Genomic DNA, 17,581 nt, shown 5'->3' on the forward strand with positions numbered 1-17,581 from the left:
CTCCAGGCACACGGGAAGACATTGTCATCCCACCTTTGGTTTGATCCACAATTGCCGAGACCCTTTGCTGAGATCAGGGTGGGGGCGGGAGGGTGGGTCCCAGGATAAACAAGTGTCGGGGGAGAAGGTGGACTGACTGGGGGAATTCCTGCAGCAGGCAGGACCTCTTGGTGACTTGATGTCTATCAGATGCTGCTGGGATGGTGGTAAGAAAACAGGCAGCGAGTCAGGTTCCCAGGGACTGAAATACAAAACCCAGCTACTTCCTGGCCAGGCCTTCTCTGACTCAGTCTCCTCATCTCTAAAATGGGACTATTGACCCACGCTCACGTGCGATGAGTTTGTAAAGCCCGAGGCACTTAGCATGTGGCCTGTGAGTGGTGATGTTTAGTTATGATGCAGGGGCACTGAGACACGGGGGTGTCCTCGCAGGGGGCTCTGGTGAGCAGGGCTCTGCCTGGTGCAGTTGAACGACCAAGAGAAGCTGCCTCTTGGGTGTGGGAGGGGCTGTGGGTGCCCCTCAGAGGTGCCAGCCTTTCTTGATGGAGAGGAGGCAGCCAGCAAGAAAGGAGCAAGGTAGACGATAAACCCTCAACTAGAAACTGACCAGAGCGGGTGAACGCCTGAGTGTGCCTGGCACACCCCTGCTGGCCACCGGGCTGCTTGCAGGAACTCGTCTCTTCAGACCGGAAGGAGGCCGGCGGGGAAGTGACCACGTGCCGGGCATGATGGCACGCAGCTGACCCGTACTAGCCCTTCAGCCCTAGCAGAGTGGCCGTCATGACCCCAATCTTCAGATGAGGAAACGGGCTCAAAGAAGTGCAGCAAGTTGCCTGTGCATGGGGCAGGGCCAACATTTGACAGGGCCCACCCCCGACTCCTCTCTGCCTTCAGGGGCATTTTCTGGACACAGGCCTCGCCCCTGAGATCCCGGTCCCATCGGTAATTCAAGCTGCCTGTGATCTGAAGCCTCTCGGGGTCCCCTTCACTAGCTTTGTGTCAGGATCATCTTGAGCATTTTCTCCTCTAAAAAGGCAGATGTACCACATCTCGCTTTTCGCTCTGGCAACCAGGAAGCTCAGAGCCAAACCTCAGCTCCAGCATGTGCTCAGGCCTGCAGGTGGAACCGGCCTCTCCTGGGCGACTGCTGTGCCCTCCTGACCTGGGCTGGACACCTTGCTGCCTCGTCCCATTTCATCCTCGTAACAGATAAGTTAGGGAGTTAGTTTCCCCCGTTTTCCAGATGGGAAAGTTGAGGTCAGCACTTGGACCAGAGTTGAATAGCTAGTAGGTGGCAGAATGATTTGACCCCGGTAGCCTGACTCCAGCCCCCACACCCCCGTCGTATGCCATCTGCCCTCCTCATGTCCCGCATGCCCATGTCCTTTCAACTTGACCGTCCCTTTGTTGTTTTCTATTTTTGCTGCTTCTTATTTTGTTTCCCGCTGTTTTCATAGTTTATGGTGTATCCCGAGAGCCTCTTTCAACTCCTTGTGGCTCACAAAGGCCAAAGTGAAACCTGAACTCTAATCCTGGGGGTTTGGCTGAGACCGGGGTGGGGGGTGGGAGTCGAGGGGCAGACCTGGACGGGGCAGACCTGAGCTCCTGTCCAGGAAGCCCCCAGTTGAGCGGGCGGTGGGCTCGAGCACCCTGTCCCCTCCCCCGGCAGGTGAAGTGCTGCGGCTGGGTCAGCTACCTCAACTGGACAGAAAACACCGAGCTCATGAATCGCACCAGCATCACCTTCCCCTGTTCCTGCAAGAAGAGTGATGAGGATGACGCCCTCATGATGCCGCAGAAGGGCTTCTGCGAGGTCCCCTTTGGCAACAAGACCCAGAGCGGCAACAACCCCAAAGACTGGCCGGTGTACCAGGAGGTGCGTGGATGGTTGTGGGCGGGGTGGGGCCGGGCTTGGGGCACAGTGGGTTCAGACCCTCCGGCCCCCAGCCTCATCTGGGCTATTGCTCCATCGACCTTTCTTCACGGAGCTGTTCCCGCCTTCCTTTGATTCATCTGTTTGCTCATCATTTGCACCTTCATCTTTGCGTTCATCAATGGATCCATTCGAGGACCACCCAGACCCCGCTCTGCCGGACCTCCGGGCTGGGGGTGGCCCCGTCCCCGTGATCCTGCGTGTCTGGGTGATGCGGCCCATCGTGGGGTGACGTGGCTGTATTCTCTGCTCACAGGGCTGCATGGAGAAGGTGCAGGGCTGGCTGCAGGAGAATCTGGGAGTCATCCTTGGCGTGTGTGTGGGCGTCGCTGTCATCGAGGTCTGGGTCCCCTACCCTCCACCCCCACCCCGTGCTGCCCCCACCAGATTCAATCTGCTCTGCAGATGTTCAGGGTGGAGGGAGGGGTGAGTTGAGGTCCATCGGCTTCTAGAGGACCCGTGGCAAGTCTGGCCTGACCCCTGCTCCTCGAAGGGCCCTCTGCCACCTGAGTCACAGGTTGGTCCTGAGGCTGTAGCTGAGGATTGGCTTTGTCCAGGTCAGACCCTGCGTGCTGACCCGGACTGTGGGATGCTCCTCTGGGGTCCCGCCTCTGACTGTCGCCCTCTCCCTCACCAGCTCCTGGGGATGTTCCTGTCCATGTTCCTATGCCGGCGTGTCCATTCTGAAGACTACAGCAAGGTGCCCAAGTACTGAGGCGGCTGCTGTCCCCACCTCCCTGCCTGTCCCCCCAACCTCAGGGCTCCTAGGGGTCTCTCCTAGGCTCCCCCGCTCCAGGCCCGCCTCCCACCTCACTGCCAAGACCCCTTGTCCGTCCCGTGCTGGCTGGAAGTCGGAGGGGGGTGCTTCCTGGGGACTTGAACCCCTCTCCTTTGCTTTTCTGCCATCAGCCTTAAGCCCCAGCTATTCTGTGGCTCCTCCACACACTCCCTGTCTGCCAGGGTTGTCTTAGCAACCCAAAGAAAATGCTCCCTGCACAGGTGGGCTGGGTTTCTACCTGCCTTGGGGGCTGTATATATTGTATGGGAGAAAGTGTGTTATAAACTGGGGGGGGGGGTGGGGGTTGGATAAGGCACCCTGGGTTGTCACTGCCCACTGCGTGGGGCAGCTTTGTTTCCACTCTGATGCTCTGTCCTTGGTTTTTCCATCTTCCTTGAGGTTGTGGGAGAGGGTGGGCTTGACCTGACATGAGAAGCGGCACCCCTTCTTCAGCCTGACCCAGCCCCACCCAGCAGCTCAGGCCAGTCTGGGCCACGCTGTGGGGGCACGGCCTGCATGAGCTGGGCTGAAGGGGGGTGGCCTGGGCATGAAGGTCTGGACTGGCCCTGGGCCACTTAAGGAAGCAGGGGGTGAACCCTCCCAGTGTGGCACAGAGCTGGCCCTGCATTCACCAGGACCCTGAGCGGTCCAGGGAACTGAAGATGCTTTCTCCTGTCCTCTGTCCCCCAGGGAATGGGTGGGTAAGGTTGTGCCTTGAAGGGGAGTGGGGAGGGGCCCAGGGCACAGCTCTGTAAAACACACACAACTGATTATTAAAGAGGATTTGTAACAATCCAGCCTGCCGTGGTGGAGATGCTGCTCCTGAGGGTGGGGGGGGGAAGGACCAAAGGGGCGAGCTGATGTGGACAGGGTGGCCGGGCCTGTGGGAAAGAGTGGTGAGCGCCTCCCTGCTCTTCCCAGGATAGGGGCTCCTTTAGGGGCACCTCTGGCCCCCAGTTCAAGCTGGCACATGAGAAGTGTGATGCCTGGCTCTGATCCATTTGTCTGGCTCCCGGCATGGCTGGGGTTTGATTTGTGTGTTCAAACAGGTGTCGATGGTACCCCTAGGGTACAGGTGCCCCCAGAAAATAACCCAAAGTGGGCTGACTGTGGAGGTGGGTCAGTGAAGCCACAGAATAAAGTCTGCCTCTTTCTAGAGATCTATTTTTTTTTTTACACAAAGGAAGGAAATAGTTTCATATTGAAGAAATGTGATGGAGTAAGATGTGCAGAATTCAGGAGGTTTTGAAAGATGCAAGAAGCATCTTTAAAGAAAGCTCTTACTTGTACTTACTCAAGTAAGGAAGTTGAAGCCCAGTACAGACCCCTGCCCAGCATCACGAAGCTCAGGGGGCTGGGCAGACGCTCTGCCCTGGCGGCTGCTTTAGGAATATGAGCGTGGGGAGTCCCCTGGGTGGGTCTGGAAGTGTGGTTGGTCTGGAAGGCCGGGGGAAAGGCCCATCTAGGAGGTCACTCCCTCCACTGTCTCCTCCTCTCTGCCTTCTCTGAGGCCCTGGAGGCAGAGGAGGGGGTGGGTGGGGGGACTCACCTCCCTAAAGGGGGGCGGGAAGAGCGGTGGGTAGGGTGTTTCAGCAGGAGCCACCAGGTGGCGCTGCTGCCCCATCCCAGGAGCCTGGTGAGACCCAGAATGGTTCCCAGCCCCCTGGGTCTCTCCCTGGGGTGCACCTGGCGAAAGTACTGATCCCAAGGCGCAGCAGATCTGGGCCAGGGAGAATGAACCAGCATCTTGGACAGCCCTCCAAGGTGATTCCTGAATCAAGTCGCTTTCATTTCTCAGGCCCTTACAAGATGTGGCTTAGAGATGCTCCCTCCCCAAAGAGAGCCAGGCTGGAGGGTGGGCCGGGGCAGACAGTGCTTGTCTATCCAGGAAGGAGGGCGGAGACACATCTTAGGAGCAGTCTAACACTTGATCTGAACCTAATTAAATTCTTGCCAGAGGCTTTCTGTGGCTAAAACCCTAGGCAAACCGAGTTGGGGCCTGTGGGGGGTATCAGACACAGCCCTGGGCTGAAGAAACCTTTAACTCCAAGGTGCTGTTTACTTAATCAGGGATTCCCCTGGAGCTCTTACCCAGCTCAGAGGGCTGAGGGCTCCCAGTGAAGCCATTCCAGCTGATTTTATTTATTTATTTATTTTTTAATAATCTGCCTCATTCCACAAAGGAAATACATATAATAAAATATAAAACAATAGAGAAAATAATAAATTTATGAAGAAGCTCCAATGCTTTGGCCAACTGATGCGAAGAGCCAACTCATTAGAAAAGACCCTGATGCTGGGAAAGATTGAGGGGAAGAGGAGAAGGGAGAGACAGAGGATGGCATGGTTGGATGGCATCATCAGCTCAATGGACATGAGTTTGAGCAAATCCTGGGAGACGGTGAAGGACAGGGAAGCCTGGCATGCTGCAGTCCATGGGGTTGCAGAGGCAGACGCAACTGAGTGACTAAACAACAGCCACCACAGTGAAGAAGCATAGACTTGAATGAAATAAACACAAGTTTGAGTTGCCCAGCCTGGTGATGGCAAATGCATGGTGTGCACAGAGTGTGTTCCCCATGGCTGCACTCACAGCAGACATCACTAATTGATCACGGTTCTCATTTTCTGAGCCCAGATGTACTCGGGCTGTGCTTCCAGCTGATCTCCCTCAGTGCAGCCTCTGAATCCTTCTCAGCTCAGCACAGTCGATCAGTCTGGCTGGAATGCAGAGTGAAAGCAGTTGCCAACCTTGAGCTCTAGTTGTTTAGTTGAACCCTATATAATTTTACCTCTGAGCTTCCTGGTGGTAAAGGCAATAAAGGGAAAATTTTCAGATAGCTTTAATTTCCCAAGCTTTCCTTAGCTTAGCCACTAGGAAGACTGCAATTGGCCAGAATCTAGAATTCAAGACGGCTCAGTTCAGTCAGTTCAGTCACTCAGTCGTGTCCGATTCTTCATGACCCCATGGACTGCGGCACGCCAGGCTTTCCTATCCATCGCCAACTCCTGGAGCTTACTCAAACTCATGTCCATTGAGTCGGTGATGCCATCCAACCATCTCATCCTCTGTCCTCCCCTTCTCCTCCTGTCCTCAATCTTTCCCAGCATCAGGGTCTTTTCAAATGAGTCAGTTCTTTGCATCAGGTGGCCAAAGTATTGGAGTTTCAGCTTCAGCATCAGTCCTTCCAATGAATATTAAGAACCGATTTCCTTTAGGATGGACTGGTTGGATCTGCTTGCAGTCCAAGAGACTCTCAAGAGTCTTCTCCAATACCACATTTCAAAAGCATCAATTCTTCAGCTCTCAGCTTTCTTTATAGTCCAACTCTCACATCCAAACATGACTACTGGAACCTCCTGCATTGCAGGCAGATTCTTTACAACTGAGCTATCAGGAAAGTCCCCAAGACAGCTCTCAGATCCACAAACTTTGAAATCCCTTCATGGCAGGAGCAGAAAGTTTAAGTGGACCTACTGGGCCTGACCGGAAGCTGGTTATTGGCAATGGGGACAGGAGCTGTGCTATCTGTCAAGGAGGACCCAGGAAGATCTAGTGAAGGTGCTCGGACCCACCGGGTGACATTCTGCATAGCTGGCGCTTGGCCAGCCCTGACTCTGTACTAGTCCCACTGAAATGTTAACTGATTTGCTCACTACAGTCCAGTGAGGTGCATGATCATGATTACCCCCAGTTTGGAGTTTCAAAATCATACTCCATGATTACAGATAAGGACAACGAAGAACAAGAGCTTAACTAGTTCCCTCAACATTCTGCTTTGCTAAGAGGAGCGGGAGGGACTTCCCTGCTGGTCCAGTGGTTAAGATCCTGCCTTCTAATGCAGAAGATGTGGGTTCTGTCCCCAGTCAGGAAACTACGATCCCACTTGCCTGGGGCAACTGAGCCCTCCAGCTGCAACTACAGAAAGCCTGTGTGCTACCATGAAGACCCAGCACAGTCGAAATAAAAAAGTAATTTTAAAAATAAAAGGAGTGGGAGCCATATCCTGTCCATTGGGTGGCACAGTCTGCAGGTGAGAGTGTGGTCCTACTGCCAAGGCAGCTGGGAGCTGACCCCACTGAGAAGGCAATGGCACCCCACTCCAATATTCTTGCCTGGGAAACCCCATGGACAGAGGAGCCTGGTGGGCTGCAGTCCACGGGGTCGCTGAGGGTCGGACACGACTGAGCGACTAAACAACCCACCATCACTCTGCCCTGCAAAGGGACCCATGAGCTACCCCTCTCCCACAGTGGGCTTACAGGGGGAGAGAGGCTAAGAAAAGAGACAAGGCTTGGTATTTGGCTGAGGGCTGCATTTCCTGGCCAGATAAGGAAAATCTGGTACTTCAGCTGGACTCAGAGCCGTATGAGGGCACGGATGGGGTCTGGTTCAGCTTAGCCGTCCTTCGGTGCCCAGACAGCAATTCCACCGCACGAGGTTGGGGGTGGGGGACACCCATCCCCTGGCCTGAGAAGGGCTCAGTCCGTGGGTCAGGCAGATCTGGGCTCAAACAGGAAGCTTAGGGGCTCAGGAGCCACGCGAGCCCTGGCAGACCTCGTCACCCATTGGTACCTCACCTTTCTCATCTGCATGTTGGGAGGATGACAGGGTTACACCAGGCTCAGCTCACATGAAGGATGTGGAACCTGTAGGCACCTGGGCCCCCAGGAACCCCAAACCAGAGTGAACAACTGTCTCCCTGGGCTTTGCCCATCTAGTGCGCCCAACTGAGCAGACGTCTGTCCTGTCTGTCTGAGACCAGAGTGGCAGAGGGTGTGGGGCCCATGTGGAGGGTGAGGGGCTGCAGGAGGCGGGGCCAGAGGAGCCCGGGGCCCTGTGAGGCGGTGGGGGGAGAGTCTAGGTGGTCATAGGGCAGAACTTCCCTGCCCTTCAGTCATGCCCGTGGGGGTGGGGGAGGGCCCAGCGGGATGCCTGGGACAAGTAGGCAGGAGGGTGTCAGACCCCGGGGATCTCTGCCTGGGGTCCGTCTCAGGTCCCTCAGGCCCCTGGAGTTGGGGCTGACACCAGTGTGGGGCCAGCAGTCAGGTGAGCACTAGGAAACCTCCAACTCCTTTCTTCCGCACGCGCCTCTCTCCTCCTCAATCCCCCTGGGCCTGGGTGGCAGAATAGGACAGCCAGGATGGTCCAGAAAGCCCAGAGCGCCCTCCCCACAGAACAGCAGCGGAACAGCGTTATCTGGCTGAGAACACGATGTGAAATCCGGGTGGGCCGGGCTCTGATGCCTGGGGCCCTGGGGCTGAGGCTGGGAGTCTTGAGAAGCTGGTGTGGGGGTGCAAGGGAGCCCTGAGGTAGCTCCTGTCCCCCAGCCGCTTGCTGACCAGCGACCTCAACGGGTCCTCGGCCACCTCCCAAGGCGGGTGAAGGGGATGGGAGGCGGGGTGCTGAAGGTTCTACTGGGCCAGTCCTCACGGGCCCTGTGACACAGGGAGTGGGGGCGGGCTCAAAACCCCGTCTGCGAATACCTTAGAGAGGACAGACGATGGCAGAGAGATGCTTGCCGGGCCGCTTCCTGGGGCAGGCCCACTTCGTGAGGCACGTGCAGGCCTGGCAGCTGGAGGGTGCCAGAGCCAGGCCTGGACCGGCAGGAAGCTGACTCTGAGGATATCCCCCTGCCTCCACAGCTGTTCTCCACCCCCCGATTTCCCGGGACAACCCCAGGGTGGTGTTACAAAACCCAGTCACCGTAGCACTGAGCCTCACTCCTGCTTCCTGGAACGACCCAGTTTCTCCACCTCCTTCCCCTCCCCCTGCCCCCAGGCCCACGAAGTTCCATGAGGAAGGACCATAAACCGGCTTCTCTAATGCCCAGCTGGCCCCGAGAGCCGGTCATCTGTCTGCAGGGACCCTGGGCTCTGGCCTCCTGCCTCCCTCCCCAGGAGCTGGGCCAGCTGAGGGGCTGCCAGACCTTCTGTGGCTGCCATCTCGCCCACTGATGCCCAGGCCGGGGGGCATGCTATGCAGGGGACTGGCCACAAAGGGCCCCCACAGTGCCTGGGTGCTGAGCCCCTGGGCAGTGCCTGCTCATGGCTCCCGGGGGCCAGGTAGGAGGCCTAGGTGGGCACCAGTTTGCTCTCTGGGTTTTGGGGGAGCCAACAGTGGTTCCCAGGAAGTGTTCAGGAGGCTAAATGCTGTGTGACATGGATGCTGACCATCACTTGGGTCAGAATAGGGCTCTTCTGCGTGGATTGGCAGGCAGTGCAGGGTCTCCCGGGAGCAGGCCTGGGGGCCTGACTGCCTCCACCGGTAGAGAAATATTCCAATGTTTTAGTAACTAGCATGGCTGTATAGGTGAGAACCTCTGAATGTCAGCCCTGTGCGTGCACACACACACACACACACACACACACACACGGGCCCTGAAACCTCCTGAGCTCAGTCCATTCCTGGATGGCAGGACCTCCAGCTCTCCTCTCAGCTGCAGGTGGCTGGTGGTAGCAGGAAAGGCCAAATGCTGCCAGCCTGGAATGTTCCAGGCCTGTGTGGCAGAGCCCCCCTCCACCGACCCCAATCGTGCCTGTTCCAGGGCAGAGACTCCTCCAGTCCCTGCTCTGGGGTCTTCCAGGTGAGCAAGTTCCCCAGGCCAAGGAGCCATCAGCGAAGTGAGTCATTGTGATGCTGGCATGGCCATCACCAGCGCATCTCCTAGGCCAGGACTGCCACCACCTCCGCCCCCTGCAGAGGGACAGAGACCTAAGTTGTCACACTGCCTCCGGGTGAAGACCCGCTGCTCCCTGGGAACCTATGGGCTCATTCATTCATTCATTCATCCCATAAACATTTAATGGGCACCTGTTATGAGCCAAGCCCTGTTCTAGACCCTTGAGAACACAGCTGCAAAGACACCTCCACAGCACTTGTATTCTGGTGAATGCAGGGGACTCTTGCACACTCACCTGTACACACCTACACGCACACGCACACAACCGCCAGCTGCCGACAGCACGGTCCATGCTGAGTGTTGCTGGGGACCCCTGGGGCCCATCCAAGGCCTCTGGCATCCTGTGGAAGGAAGTAGCATAATGAACAGCCAGTGGAACAAACAGGAAAGGGGGTGGGAGGCTCATCACTCAGCCCCCGCCCCTCCAGCCACACTCTGCAGGACTCAATCCTCCCCCGACCCCTGGCACCCCCCTTCCTGGCCCAAACCAAATAAATTCAGAACACCTGCTGGTCCTGGGGGGCGGGGGGCGACAGGCCCAGTGACATCACCTCTGTTAGTCTCATCTGTGAAATGGGGACTACAGTTCCTGACTCCCAGGGTTATTGTGGGAATCAAATGACCTAAAGCACTTCCTGAGCTACTTCCTGTTAGTGGATTCCCAGGGCGGTCCTAGGCCTCAGGGGGGTCCCCATCCCCTTGGGGTGGGCCTCCCTGGATGTGAACGTGCAGGTTGGAGGACTCTGGTGCCTCCAGACCAGGAACTGCTGGTTGGGCTATGAGGCTGCGGCCGGGCAGGAAGGAATGTGTGTCCAGCCCCCTGCCCCATGAGGGAAGATGCAGAGGGGTAGGAGGGGCCGCCAGAAGGCAGGGAGCCATGCACTCCCCCCATCCCCCAGAAGCCCCCTCTGAAGTCACTTCCCCAGCACCTGCCTTCTGGCCCGGGGGAATGTCAGGCCCAAAGCCAAGCTCCCCTCTCACGCCCTAACGTTACCGCAGATGCCTCCAGCAGCGCCTCTGGGAACAGGAGTGGGCTTCCTGCAGGATGCTGGGGGTGTGGGGGCACCGGCAGGAAGAGCCAGAAGTACAGGGGGGGCTGGGGGGAGGGGAGGATGGAAGGTGGGAGCCGGAGAGACCCAGCAGCCTCAGGGTGGGGGTGCAGTGCGGGCAGGAAGGCACTGATGGAGGTTGACCAGTGTGGAGGGGTCTGCCCCCTGCCCTGCACCACACACCTGGGAGAGCCCACTTTGGGGCTTTCAGGGTGACCCCCTCTTCCTGCCGGTTCATGCAGGACTCGGTGTCTTGGGGGACTGGAGGGGTCCCAGTCCTGGGTCTGATAGGATGGGGGGAGAGGCGCAGGCTCACCTGCCGAGCTGCAGGGAGGAGAGAGGGAGGGCAAGTGTGGGAAGCAGGCTCTGAACAGGACCGAGGCTGGAGGAGGAGCTGGGAATAAGGGCTGGGCCAGCTCTGCAGGGCAAGGCATGACTCCCCTGTGCCAGGCGGTAAGAAGAGCGAGGGCGGGCAGCTAGCAGTCACGCAGGCTGGGCGCGTCTCCCTGGCACCTGCCTCCTTCCCTGTCATCATCCCCACTGTCATCACCATCGCAGCGGCCGCCGTGCCCTGAGTGTCAACCTTTGCCCCTCACACCCCAGCACCTTGGATGCCCCCTATGTTTGCGGAAACTGAGACTTGGAGAAGCTAAGGCACTTGCTGTGACTGCCCCACTACACTAACCCCGGAGGAGTCAGTCACATTGTAGTCTGAAGAAACGACTCCCCCTGGAGGCGGCCGTGGGCAACCTGTGCCGCTGCACACGGCCGCCTCCCGTGACGGTCACCCTGGCCACCAGCCCAGTGGCTCTGTGCTCAGGCCCTTTCTGCTAGACCTCAAAGCCAAGGGGCTTCCTTGACAGTTCTGTTGGTAAAGAATCCGCCTGCAATGCAGGAGACCCTGGTTTGATTGCTGGGTCAGGATGATCCACCTGGAGAAGGGATGGGCTACCCACTCCAGTATTCTTGGGCTTCCCTTGTGGCTCAGCTGGTAAAGAATCCCCCTGCAGTGTGGGAGACCTGGGTTCTATCCCTGGGTTGGGAAGATCCCCTGGAGAAGGAAAAGACTACCCACTCCAGTATTCTGGCCTGGAAAATTCCATGGACTGTATAATCCATGGGGTCGCAAAGAGTTGAACACGACTGAGCCATTTTCACTTTCAAGGCCAATAGGAATAAAGACTCCTGGTTCAGAAAAGGAGAGAGGAAGTAAGCCCTTTGTGAAGAGGCTCAACGCAGTCAAATCCAACTTTTCATCCGTCCATCTGTGCAGTAGCTATTGGGCACCCACTACGTGCCAGGGTCTGTGGAAGGAACTGGGGTTCGCCACAGTCCCTGACATCATGGGGCTCACAGTCTATGGTGGGGCACGGGCCATAAACAGAAACAGAAACTGGAAAATGTGCCCCGTTCTGGGGACACATGACCAAGACCCTGCCTCTCCCAGCCAGTAAGGCACAGAGGATGGAAGAAGCCTGTCCCGACTGGTCATTGTCGCCTGATGTCCTCATTGCCTGGAGCACTGCAGGGGTTGCCGCCCCCTCCACCCCACCACCCCCCGCCACCAAGAGGCTGGTGACCCGAGAAGAGGCACAGGAACCAGGCGCCCCTACCAAGGGGAACGGACACGGCCTCCTGTTCACTGGATGTGGGCGGCAGAAGGTATCGCTAGCTCGTGATGGTCTAAACCAGCTCCCAGGGATAGCTCAATGAGCTTATTTGGAGGACAGCTGGGGCGATTCTACGGGGAGGGGCAGAGGACCCCCGCGTGTCCAGGGGTACTGTATGTATTTCCTTCCTCTGAGGACTGAGGGGGCGGGGACTCCGTGGGGTTTCCTTGGTGGACTCAGGTCACCAGTTCCGTGAATGGGATTCATGCAGCTGGCCTGCGTGGGGTCTGGTCTCCATCTCCTAAGGGTACAGGGATTTGAAGAGGGCAACCCGGCTCCGACTGCGGTTGGAGCATGGAACCATGAAGCCATCTGAGAAAGCCACGGGCTTTGCTGATGCTGTCACAGGGCAGAGCGGGCAGCTGAGGGAGGGTCACTGCACTGCAAATCGAGAGACCGGGTTCCTGTCCTGGACATCTGTTGACTGTGGCCAACCTCAGACACAAGAGGAGAGCCAAAGGACCGCCTAGCTGAGCCCAGCCTGAATTGTCAACTTGCTGAACAGAACCGTGAGCTAACTAAACGGTGACTGTTTTAGGCCCTAAATTTAGGGGTGGGCACTACACAGCAGCAGCCAACCGATACAGCGATGAACTTAGGTAATAACAGGGGTGGTTACCACTTGCTGAACCTCCTGGACCAAACCCTCGACACGAAAGTCGCGAAAGTGAAGTCGCTCAGTCGTGTCCGACTCTGCGACCCCACGGACTGTAGCCCACCAGGCTCCTCTGTCCATGGCATTCTCCAGGCAAGAATACTGGAGTGGGTTGCCATTTCCTTCTCCAAATGATCTTCCCGACCCAGGGATCGAACCCAGGTCTCCCGCATTGTAGACAGATGCTTTACCTTCTGAGCCACCAGGGAAGCCCATTTAACCCTCCCTGCAGCTCTGAACATTGGTAACTGGATTTTCACTTTACAGACAAGAAAACTGAGGCCGGGGGAAGGCACAGGCCTTGTCCAAACTTCCCTGAATGGCTGGAGGCAGAAGCAAGATGGGAACCTAAAATCTATCTCGGTGGACTCAGTTCTGAATCTCCTTCCCAGATAAGCCTCAATGTCAGAGCAAGCCAGCAGCACTTGAGGTCATAATGTATTCTGCACACGGGAGCTGACGTCATTAAGAATGTTCTCAGCCTCCCGTTCCCCAAGAGTTATGCCATGTCTCACCCTGCTCCTCTCTCACCCCATCCAGTGCCTCTAATTCCCGTGTGCTTTTAGGATGACAAAAGAACAGATGTCGGGATAATTTATTTCCTTTTTATTCAGTCTCCTATTTAATCAGAAAATATCTGTCGAGGGTCTGTGGTGTGCCTATTCCCACAGCGTTCTTTCTTTGCTGACGTTTCCTGGACCCCGACTGAGCCCTCACTCAGCATGTGTAACCCTGACAGCAACACTGGGGGATCGAAGGTCATCCCCACTTTACAGATGGGAAGACTGAGGCTCCAGAGACGTGACGTGGCCACCTGAGGCCACCTCACGAGTGAGTGGCCGGGACATGATTTTATTCCAGGTTTGATTGAATTCAGGTCGAGCCTCTTCTTACTCTATTACCATAGCTGTGGCTTAAAAAAAAAACAACAACTTTTTTTTGAAATTTCCCCTGGGCTTTGAGTATGGCAGACAGGAGACTGGGAGGTTGAGAAGAGAAAGAAAGTGTAGTGGGGTGTTGGAAAATGTTCCCCAACTCCAAGAACCGTTGGATTCTCTGCCGTGATGCTCAGGTAATGCTGCACGTGGCAGCAGGTAAGGGAGAAGGGAGCATGTGCCCCCAGAGCCAACAAGTCCTGCCCATCCTTCATCCCCACCCGCCGGCCCCGCCCCTCCACTTAGCCGCTGGACCACAGCCATCTTCCAGCACCAGGCACCAGGACCAGCGCCCTGCCCCTCCTGGCTGAACTGTTTACAAATGGGGAACTCGGGGATGGTCTCGGCTGTCTCCTCCTCCCAGGGTGATTACACTTCTGGGCTGGGGGCTGAGCCGCAGGCTTTCAAAGGTTCCCAGAGTCCCGTTCCCTCCAAGGCTGCCTCCTCTAGGCTGGCATCAGGCCCCACCCCTGTGTCCTGGCCGATCAGAGTCTAACTGCAAGGAGCCCTCCTGTGGCCAGGAGTGACAAGGGGTGTGTGTGGCGGAGCGGGAGAGTAAGGAGGTACTAGGCTAGAAGGCCTGAGGGTCTTCTTGGCGACGCGGGAATTTCACATCCCACAACCACACAGGGCTCTCTTCCCCTGGGGGGCCTTGGGTGCTGGGAAGACCCCTACACTGGGCGCCCTCACTGACCTTTAACGAGTTACTCTAAGTTTCTGGACCTCCGTCTCTTCATCTTTAAACTGTATGGAAAATGCTCAGAGCCACATATGCACAGACACTAAAAAACAGCCCTTAGTAGGTGCTCAGAACTTCATACACATTCTCTTAGTTATTTTTCCAACCAACCCAAAGACCTAAGAACTTTTAGCATCACCCCATTTACAGGTGGGAAAACTGAAGGGGCTTGGCGAGGTTAAGTGGCTCACCCAGAGTCACACAGCTGGCAAGTGGGTGGTGGCCACAGGTCATTTGAACTGAGCCACCCCGACTCCCAGCCGGGGGGGCTTGGCCTCCTTTCTGGGGGAGGTACCATTTGCACATGTGTGGACACGCTGCCAGATTCACCAGCTGCAGGGCAGGTGGACCTCCCACACTCGCCTGCCTGGTGTTCTGGACTAAGCTGCCAGCCCTGCACTCCAGGACTGCCCTGAGCGCTTCTGTTGTGCTAGCGCACTCAGAAACGTCCTGTGCTCGGGTCTGGAACCATCTCCCTCTGGTCGCCTGTCTAACCCTGCTCCTCCTTCAGATCAGCCATCAGGGGGACCCCCTGACCACACCCCAAGTGACGCTGGTGCCTTGCTGTGCTCTCCCATGGCCCTCTCCTCCCAAGGCAAGATAGCACTGACGCCTGCCCGGCCACACATGGGCCACGCGTTCAAATCCAGATTGCCCTCCCAAGCTGTATGGCCCGCAACAGATGGGTTAACCTTCTAGTTCTTCCTCTGAGAAAAGGATGTAATCACCGTCCCACCAGGTAGAGCTGATGGAAGGACTGAATGAGTGAGCGCGTGTGTAAAACTGCTGGCAGACACAGAGCAGGCTCTCAATGCCTGATACCAGGCACTGTTTTCCCACTGGGGCTCTGGAGACAGTAATTGTAATTGTTGGTTACGGTTTGTATCTTCTGTTGAACTCCAGGTTCCCTGAGGGCAGGGAGGGCTTCTGACTTATTCTTTGTCACACCTCCTGCTTGGAACACAGTGCCTGGCACACACTGGTATTTGATACATACTTGTTGAATGAATGGGCTTCCCAGGTGGTGCTAATGGTAAAGAACTCGCTTGCCAGTACAGGAGACAGAGACGTAAGAGATGTGAGTTCAATCCTTGGGTTGGACAGATCCCCTGGAGCCCATGGCTCCAGATCCCATGGCTACCCATGCCATCATTCTTGGGCTTCCCTGGTGGCTCAGACAGTAAAGAATCAGCCTATAATGCAGAAGACCCCGTTTTGATCCCTGGGCCAGGAAGATCCCCTGGAGAAGGGAATGGCTACCCACTCCCGTATTCTTGTCTGGAAATTCCCATGGACACAGGAACCTGGCAGGTTACAGTCCTTGGGTTGCAAAGAGTCGGAGATGACTGAGCAACTAACACTTTCACTTTCTTTCTTTGCTAAATGAATGAATGTGATTTGCATGCTAGAAAGAAATAAGGTGATGCAGAGAAGAAGTCAGGCAACAGTCCGTTGAGCATTGCCCCACGCTTGCCTGATGTAACAATCGCTTGAGCCTCTCCTTAGCAGTGGAAATTCCCAGGTTCCATGGGCTGGGGCAGAAGGTACAGAGCTGGTGAGAGGAGAGAGGATGGAGGAGAGATGAGTGAAGAGCAAGTGAGTGAGGATTTGGGTGGGGGGTGTTAGAGGAGGGGGACATAACCATGTTGGCCTCCTGAAGAATAACTCTGGTTGCTGTATGGAGAGCAGTTTGGAAGGGCTTGAACTGGGGCAGGGAGACTAGTTGTCTGAACAAGAGGTGCTGGCAGCCTGGATCATTTGGAGCGGGGGAGACAGAGGAGGGTGGCCAGACATCCTGGTCTGCCTGGGGCTGAGGGAATCTCTGGGATGTGGGGCTGTCAAGGCTAAGGACTGGGAAGTCCCAGGCAAATGGGATGGGTTGGTCACTCCAGGATGGGTGAAGCCCCAGAGTAAGGGGGCTGATTTGAGTTAGAGAGGAAGGATCAAAGAAAGTTCCCAGATTCCAACATGGACAACTGAGTATGATTAAGGGCCATTTAAAAGCTTGGGAGCCTGGAGGGGGAACATGACCGGGAACAGATAAGGGGTTGTCGTTTGGCAGGAGCCCTAGTGGAAGCTTGGGCAGAAAAACAGGTTCACAATATGCCATGTTGAGGGTGTAAATGGGTCAGGCACCTAGAGAGGAGGAGAGAGATGTTGTCGGAAGGACTTCTCTGGAGGGAGATCTAGGGGGGCTTGGATTCTGGCCCCTGTGAAGGGGGGCAGGTGGGACTATCCGCCCCCTCCCTCCGGCTTGGTGAGAAGCTTTGCTTGGTCACACGTGTGTCCAGTGGTCAGGCACACAGTGGCCCAGATGCAGCTGGCTCCCACCAGGAAAATCTGAAAGGGCCAGAAAAGGGATGAGCTGAAGGAGGGGTGTCTGGCGTGGAACAGGCCAGGACCCCAGAGCATGTACAGGACACACGTGTGTTTTCTGTGGTCCACACATGGGCCTGGTCTGCCGAGGTGTTTTACAAGACACAGGACATCAACACCATCATCACCATCATCATCACCATCTTGTGGTCTAGTAAATTTGAGAAACAATAAACAGAGTCTGTGCGGCCCTGGAGAACCTGAGGTTGACTAGGGAGCAGCCGCATGGAGGAGGCACACGCCCACATTGTGGCAGGTGGGAAGCGGTCCTGAGGACCCCTAGAGTCAGTGCTGTCCTCTGCAGGGCCCCAGGAGCAGAAGCCAGCTCAGGAGGGAACGAGTGACATAGAACCTTTCCTTCCCTCGACTTCGGCTTCTTCCTCTCTTGGCTCTGGCAGCCTCTGAAACTCAAATATTCAACACAAGATGAGGAAAGAAGGCAGGGGAGCAAGGGCGTGTGCGGGTTGAAGGAAGGTCTGGCCTTCTCCAGCTCATGGCCTGTGGGGGACAGCAGGGCAGGAGAAGTAACTCTAAGCCAAGTTCAAAGGTGTGACGCTTACCGCGGACCAGACGCTTTGAGTTATTAGCTTGACTTCATGTTTGCCACTTAAAGTGACCTAAGAATTTTTGTCCCCTCGCAGAAGACAGAAAACAAGTGGAACTGCCCGAGTTTTCATCCAGAAACGGGGGGTAAACTATCTCCCACAAATGGCTCGTAAAGAGACATGAGAAGACAAGAGTAAAGAGGCTCTCCACTCCACTC

The 17,581-nt window shown here is 56.3% G+C and overlaps 1 protein-coding gene across 4 annotated transcripts in view; it reads left to right on the forward strand.

Annotated features, from left to right (window-relative positions):
* Positions 1-3,504, forward strand: part of CD82 (CD82 molecule) — a 56,455-nt gene extending 52,951 nt beyond the window's left edge. For all 4 annotated transcript variants that reach the window (XM_070804097.1, XM_070804095.1, XM_070804096.1 and 1 more), the window contains exons 7-9: positions 1,670-1,876; positions 2,190-2,273; positions 2,571-3,504. In XM_070804097.1, the coding sequence (XP_070660198.1) occupies positions 1,670-1,876; positions 2,190-2,273; positions 2,571-2,648 (369 nt within the window). In that variant the 3' untranslated portion in view covers positions 2,649-3,504. The remainder of the gene's footprint in view (positions 1-1,669; positions 1,877-2,189; positions 2,274-2,570) is intronic.
* Positions 3,505-17,581: the final 14,077 nt, after the last annotated feature.

This window comes from Bos indicus, chromosome 15, assembly GCF_029378745.1.
Source record: "Bos indicus isolate NIAB-ARS_2022 breed Sahiwal x Tharparkar chromosome 15, NIAB-ARS_B.indTharparkar_mat_pri_1.0, whole genome shotgun sequence".
NCBI classification, from domain to species: domain Eukaryota; kingdom Metazoa; phylum Chordata; class Mammalia; order Artiodactyla; family Bovidae; genus Bos; species Bos indicus.